Source organism: Merops nubicus, unplaced genomic scaffold, assembly GCF_000691845.1.
Source record: "Merops nubicus isolate BGI_N331 unplaced genomic scaffold, ASM69184v1 scaffold15254, whole genome shotgun sequence".
Taxonomy (NCBI): domain Eukaryota; kingdom Metazoa; phylum Chordata; class Aves; order Coraciiformes; family Meropidae; genus Merops; species Merops nubicus.
Genome location: NW_008605016.1, coordinates 14,753 through 22,109, shown reverse-complemented (window position 1 = coordinate 22,109; position 7,357 = coordinate 14,753). Strand labels below are relative to the sequence as shown.

At 38.7% G+C, this 7,357-nt stretch overlaps 1 protein-coding gene across 1 annotated transcript in view; it reads right to left on the bottom strand.

The window, feature by feature from the left end:
- Positions 1-6,843: 6,843 nt before the first annotated feature.
- Positions 6,844-7,357, bottom strand: part of TMEM192 (transmembrane protein 192) — a gene marked incomplete at its 5' end in the record, with an annotated part of 12,720 nt that continues 12,206 nt past the window's right edge. The window contains one exon of the mRNA XM_008939210.1: positions 6,844-7,129. Coding sequence (XP_008937458.1) covers positions 7,006-7,129 — 124 coding nt within the window. The remainder of the gene's footprint in view (positions 7,130-7,357) is intronic.

The window sequence follows — 7,357 nt, the reverse complement described above, 5'->3', positions numbered from 1 at the left end:
GTTAAGAAACATTACCCCAGATTTCAATCATCTATTTAATAAATAATATCTTGTATTTTGTATGAGACATTAGAGTACTAAATATCATTAATGGCTATTTATCTCCTTTTTTTTTCCCCCAGCAATTTCATAGTGGGCTTTTCAGAGTTTTTTAAAGGAGCAACAATTAAACCTATAGAGAAGTTCATCAGAAGTCCAGATTGACAACAGCTGACCTGATAGAGCCACCAAAATCCCATGTTCTGCAGCCTCTCCTGCCTGTCACATTCTGCAAGACCTGGAACAAAGGCCGCTGGCTCACACCCAGGGGCTGGGGTAGGGGGGCAGGAAGAAATGGAGGATGGTCATGGGAGGATGTACGTGAAACTTATCTGGTTGGAAAATTCCATCTAATCTTTGGCTCTCGTAACAACTAATGAAAGTAAAAGACCAAATAAAACGTCAGGTACCTCAGATGGATTTCCAAGGGCATTTAGAAGGATCTGTCCAAGGGGACTCTTAATGGTCTGCACTGTTCAGACGGAGGGAAATTGGACATGCTGTTGACTACTCAATTCAGGCTGTGTGTAGGGCAGCATTTAGGGTGAAATAATATCAGACTCCAGCATGGAACTGTGAAAGTCCATTTTTGTCTATACTTTTATATATTAATAATATATACATATACGTATTAACACCTAACATTACATCTTTATGGAATTGCCTTAATAATAACATAGACTGTGTTACTGTAATAGCATCAAAGTCAGCACCACACTAGTGGTCCTATTGACTTCATGGATAGTAAGCATAGTAAGAGTTTACAACATGAGAAAGCAAAAAGAGTATTATCCCTCATCCAATAGATAATTGAAGCACACAGAGATAAGAGATTAGCCAAGGGTCACGCAGAACTGATAACTTGGACCTCTGAAGTCAGATCATAAGGTCAAGCCCATCCTCCTGTCTAATGAGCTGTTACTGCAAAGCATATCATTTGTTTTTTGAAGCAGGCTGCCAAACCAGACAGCTAAAACATACTTGAAAATTCAGTACTATAGAACTATTTGCTTAATAGTAGTTTTCCTAAAATACCCACTACAGTATTATAAATGGAGCATAAAATAGGCCATTGAAAAAGAACCTTTGTTTGGTCAACTCCAGTGGTGCCTAGTACTCTATTCCTGTAATTTAAATGAATGGGATATTTAGAACATGGCACTACAATGAATGAGAACTTCAAACAGAAGCCTCTTCTGTTTGTACAAGGCTGTTCTTTTCAGAACTGCAGGTCAAAAATACATTGAGCTTTTATGTTTTGTTTGTAAAAATAAATGTTTCACATCTCCTTTTTATATCGGCAAAAATTACAAACCTACATATAAAAGAAAACACGGCAGTCCTTTCATTAGCAGAACTAAAACAAACCCGAAAGTCAGACTCAGATTTTTAAGATATCGTAGGAGACTTGAAGTGTCAGCATTTTTAGTAAATTGTATAAAGATGAGCAAAGATCAGCAGCATCACTGTTTAAATCTAGTATAAGAATTTTATCTTGCAACACAATTTCTAATATGTGAAAGAACAGCAAGAAAACTGGATAGCTGAAACTTTTAATCAGTGTCTATATGTAACCCCTCATCTCTAAAAACTTGAAACCTGAAGCTCTTCCAATATGAATCTGATTAACAGCAGTTTCAGATTTCTCTGTATAGAAAATAAAAATTAAAAAAAATCACACTATTCTAGTTTTGGAAAATAATAAAAAGATGGTCAGTCTTGTCTAGACTAACAAATGGCCCTGCAGGTAAACCTTTAGTGTCGAAAAGAAAGGCAGTTTTCCTAAATTAGGCATGCTATCACTAATTTAAATTTTTAATTATTTATTTAACTTAGCTTTCATATGTATCCATGGCTATCTCTTTTTCCAAGTACAGGTAAAGAATATGGGAAAGCAAGAACCATGAAAAGCAACTACTTAGGAGTTATGCCTGATCAGTATATGGATTTAGCGTGGCATTGAATAACTATGGTTATAGAAAATATCCAATTAGCTTTGATAAAATCATAAGAAAAACATAATGTATCTATCAGATAGCTACATATGCATGTTACTTTACAGATGTAAAAATAAAACAAGTACCAAAGCACCCTACAATGCTCATTGTCAATATACAAAATTACCATAAAAATCTGTTCTTTTTAGATATGCTGATACCCTAAATTCTTCTTTGAAAAAGGCATGGGTTGTGATCTTTCATAGATATGTTTATCAGTTAGCTTGTTGATTGTATATTTCATAAAAAATATTATGCACTTCAAATCACATTTATTTTTAAATAAGCTTTGTACACTTCTCAAAATTTATATTCTTAGCTGTCAAAGGCAATGCATTTAAAGAAAACTGAGAATTTGTCTAGTTCCCCCTTGGGCTTATATGGAATATGTGTAAAAATGTTGCCTACTCAATTTATGAAATAAATAAATAGATATTCATAGAAACATTTTCCTGACATTTTCTGTCTTTCTAAAAACATGAAATTCTGATAAAAACCATATAGAAAATCATGATACCATGTTAAGATTGCAGCAAAACCCAGACTATGCACTCTTAGTGTCTAGAGTAACCAAGATTTTTTATTTATCTCAGTATTAAATCTTGAAATCTGTTCTCACAATTTGAAAGAAAATGGCCTTATTTCAGGACAAAAGAAGAGCTCAGAAGTAGTCTGAAGCACAGCAGAAGCTAAAATGTGCAGTAACTTATCCCATTAAAAGCTGGATACTGTAAGTCCATCTCCAAGTGCCAGATGTTTTGCACAGTAGAATTACCCCAGTGATGCTACTACAGCACAACACTACATGGACCTTTACCTTCAGGGGGAACACGGCTTTGAAGGATCTTGTTTTCAGCTGAGCTGGACTTGCCTTTGTTGGAACTCCCCCTTTTCATTGGATTTGCACAACATACGGTGCCCCTGCTGAATACGGTTTTACCTAACAGCGCAACTACGTATCTAAATGCAGCATTTGGACACTGCTCCAACAGGTGAATTCACTGACAACTCTCCACCTGCTTGTATGAGGGTACCTTTAAACGAAGTTTATACAAATTGCTGTGTATGGAAAATCAGGATTGATGTTTGCATGGATGCGATCTAAGAGTCGAGACTTGATCCAAAGGTTTGACCTCAAACTCTGAAAGGCAAAATGTTTCTGAACAGTTTCTGAAACCTGGAACTAATTCCTTGCCTTGTAGATAGTTATGTGGGAAAAAATTAAATTTTATTTTAAAGTCAGTTTCACCAAGTCTTAGATTATATTAGCTATTTTAGAGTGAAATACAAAATGATGTGACAGCAGGTCAACAGGAAACGGAGGTAAATGTAAGGCTGCTGTGAGAAACAGCAGATTAGCATGTTCCCAAAGGATAATAAACAATTCACCTCTTCCCTTTCCAGCAGGGAAAAAAAGGAAATTATAGAAGAATAAAGACTGGAAATATTTCCGCTACGCCACATACGTATGCTATAAATACCAGCGTCTCCACACGCAAGGCCACGTTTCATTAAGGGTCACATAAGCTATCAACATCCATCAGGAGTAGCTTCAGCAAGGTAGGTTTCAAATGTTTGACAATCATCAGTCGAGTACAATTCACATACTGATCCCGCACTACTGTGCTGGCCTTTTTCTTTCTGCCTGGTGACCAGCTGCAAACCTGCTGGAGGCGGAAACGCTGCAGAGCACACCCTGAGCCTGCCTCTGTAAGGAGCAGTAACGCCGAGAAGCCGAACCCATTACCCATTCCGTGCCTGGCCGGGGTCACCACGAGCTTCGACTGCTGCCTCCCCCAGTGCCTTCGGTCCTTGGCAGAATTTTCTTGTAGATGAAGAAAGACCTTCAGCGGTGCAAACCTGCTTACCTGCATATTCATGTAGAACCTTAAAGCATGAAAAGCTCGTTAAAACCTTTCACAATCAGCGATTTCCTTTGCAAGGCGGAGGGCTAAAGCGCTTATGTAGAACTTCCACTGTGAGCTATTCGGAAAGACAAAACACACAAACCAAGAGCTTTCTCCTCATATATGATGTGCATTCTCAAAAGATCATCACAATGTCTTTTTGTTCATGTGTACAAAATATTTAGTCCATTTCAGCATTTAATCTCAAAATTAAAAACCCTATGATGTGAACATAGCAACTCTGAGTCTTTTAGGTGTTCTGAAACGTGTTTTCCAAAACACGAAAAACCATCTACATTTTTTCCTGCAGAAACAAGAACCTACTAAAGTACAGAGTAATAATAAAACCCAAAATAAATGGATGCATGACTTCTTTATGTACAGCTGTAACACGTATTAGGAAATATTCCTTGCTTTTCATCATCTTGCTGCCCTAGATGCAGTCCCCCAGACCTTACCAAATGAAGACCACACTCCCGCAAATATATATCCATTTCAGCAGATGTGGTTACATGAAGAGCACCACTAATCTCTTCAGCTGTTTGCATTCACATGGATTCACCTGTGCACAGGTTTGCCACACCATGCCCGAGGAACAGCTGTGTTGGTGGTGCACATGTGAACCCCACTGGTCACTGGGATTTTTCTCCCTGAAACTCAGGCCTCATGCTCTTACTGCTTACTGAGTCTGCAGCACCTGTAGATTTTACTTCAGAGCACAAGATCCAGCCTGTGATCGGGTGCTGGTACTGCAGGGTGGCTGCCATCACTCAGCATGCTGTGACACCATGGCATGGAGCTACTGTCACCAAGCTGACAAGGGGCTTGGGCTTAGCACTCTGTGCCATCCTCACCCTGCTCCAGGATCTCCTACCCAGCTGTGTGCTGTAGCTCTGCCATGGGTGGAGGTTACAAAGTGTTCATGGCAAGTAGGAAGAAGGGCTAGCTCCCCTTTGGAGCCTGTACAAAATGTGAAAAGCCTTCCCCCTCCCCCCAAAGCTTAGAGGTACTAAGAAAACCAGATGCAGCGGGAGTAGGATAAAGATATAAAAAAACCCAGAGGTGTGGTTGTTGCAAGTCATTAATTGTTTGTGTACTTCGGACGAGCTGTGGATGCAAAGGGCAGGCAATGTGTGTGTTCACATGTGGCAACCTACACTTTGCTTTCCAACTGCCATGTTCCACAGAAAGCAATACTGCTGGTTAATCCAAGTTTTACCTTAAGCAGTCATGAATGAGAGGAGAAGGATTTGAGCACCACCCTCAAAATACAGTGAAGTTTTTTTTCTTTACAGCTTGTAGTGCTGTGCAGCCTATTCCTCTATGCAGGAGAGACACAGGAGCAGCAGGGAAAGTCTGATGTGCAATGGAAAAACATTATCCAGGGCAGAGAATAAAACTAAAATGAGCTTCAAAATGAACGCACAGCTATCCCTGTCATAAGTTTCTGGCTAGTTTTAAGTACCAAAACTGTGCTGCAATGACATAAGCAAAACAAAATTGCAGAGTGTGCAATTAATCAACTGTACATAAGCTTAGAAATTATCAAATTCACACTTTTCTGTAGATGCATTTATTGTGCATGAATTTCACAGTCACATTTTACTGCTTTTCATAGAAATTATATAAATTTATATACACAATCACATCAACACCTGAGTTTATAAAAAAAAACCAAACAACAACACATTTGTATTCCTTACATGTATACTATAAAATCCTGGCTGCATTTTTAATAAACAACAAATAAGGACAGTCTAGAGTTGGACAGCAGCAAAATGCCCAGTATTTGTTTTCTTTTAGATGAGAATCCCTGTATCTGTTGAACACTAGTTATTTCTGAAGTTGTGCCCTAGGACCAAAGTAGGATGGATTCCTTTTTTTCTCCCCCCCGTTATATTCAGCTATGAGTCCACTCCTGATGAAAGCCTTCTTCCCAGTTTTGACTAATGATTACCCTGTCCCCAGAGAGGTATTGGCTTCCAAAATAATTCTTCATCTACACTGGTAGACAAAGTAGTACCTAGAACACGATGGTGCTTTCACCAGCCTTTCCAATTGAGTACATGAAACAGCCAAAAATTGTTTCTCCAACTTCTACAAGACCTTTCTGTCTTCTGATGCTTTTCACCTCCTCACATACACCATTTTAGCTCTCAGATCAAGATGCTGACATTTTTTTGAAGACTCAGAGCAAGGAAGAGTAGCAGACGCATCTTTAATGGGATCTTTAAATCCATTCAACATGTTAGCTGCTAGATCAAGGAAAAAACTTGCTCTCAAGTATTTTTGTATGAGGTTAGTTCAGTCAGCAGAGTAGGCATCTTGTTTATTAGGTGACACAGACTTCGTAACAGGAAAGTCATCAGCCCTGAAGATCCCTCTTACAGGTTCTACAGACAGAATTCTCATCTTCTCATATTGCTTATCACTGTTTTATACCACACACGTGTGTGACATTTGCCATTCTAGGGCACCCACCACTTTTTTTTTTAACTGTAGATTGACCAATCCCAAATTCCTCGCTGGCACAGCAACAGTTCCATTCCTCTTCTTGACAAAGGAGACTGCTCTAGGAAGCCAGTATCTGCCTTGTACAGGATGGCCAACACTGGCAATAACAGGGCTCAGTGACAGAACACACCTACTGCCAGCTTCAGCACCACAAACTGAAAAGACATCCTTTGCAAAGTCTGGTTTCTCTAGAGAACGAATTTGTATTCTTGAAACATAAAAGACAGGTAGTTTGAAGCATAAAGGTTACAGCATTACAAAATAATAGGAACAACTGAACAAAGTTAAACCATTACCTCAGATCCAACTTTAACCTATTAGGAATTAAAAGTCCTTGAAGCTCCAGAACTTGTTTTCCAGAACTGATGATTTGAAAGACAGCCAGTGTCCAGTTGTAACAGGTTTATAGTGTATGCAAAGCTCATACTTCCAGCAACCTCCATTTCAAAAGGTGAGAAATAACTGAAGAGTCATCTATACAAATCAGCCTGGATATTACATTACCTCATGTTCCCTCCAGAGCTCCAGCAGTAGTTTTCTAAATGCTGCTAAGTTTTGGTTTGCTGAGATGTTAGTGCCAATAGTCTCTTGCTGAGCAATGCATTATGTCGCTGAAGATATTCTACTACATCTCCTTGCTTCTCAACTATCTCTTCTAAACTTGAGTTTTCCCTTGAAATAACAAAAGTGAATATGGATTTCAGTAAGTGACAGTGACAGCAGTTTTCTAACATACTAACCTTCACTAGTAATACAGACTAAAAACTTAAAGCACCAGAAGAGGTTCTCATCAGTAGTTTAGGTTATAAAGGTCATAACATTCAAAAAACATTCTTATAAACAGGGTCAACTGAAGGTCTGACAGGATTCACTTTTCAATAGACCTCAAATCTCAAGGGA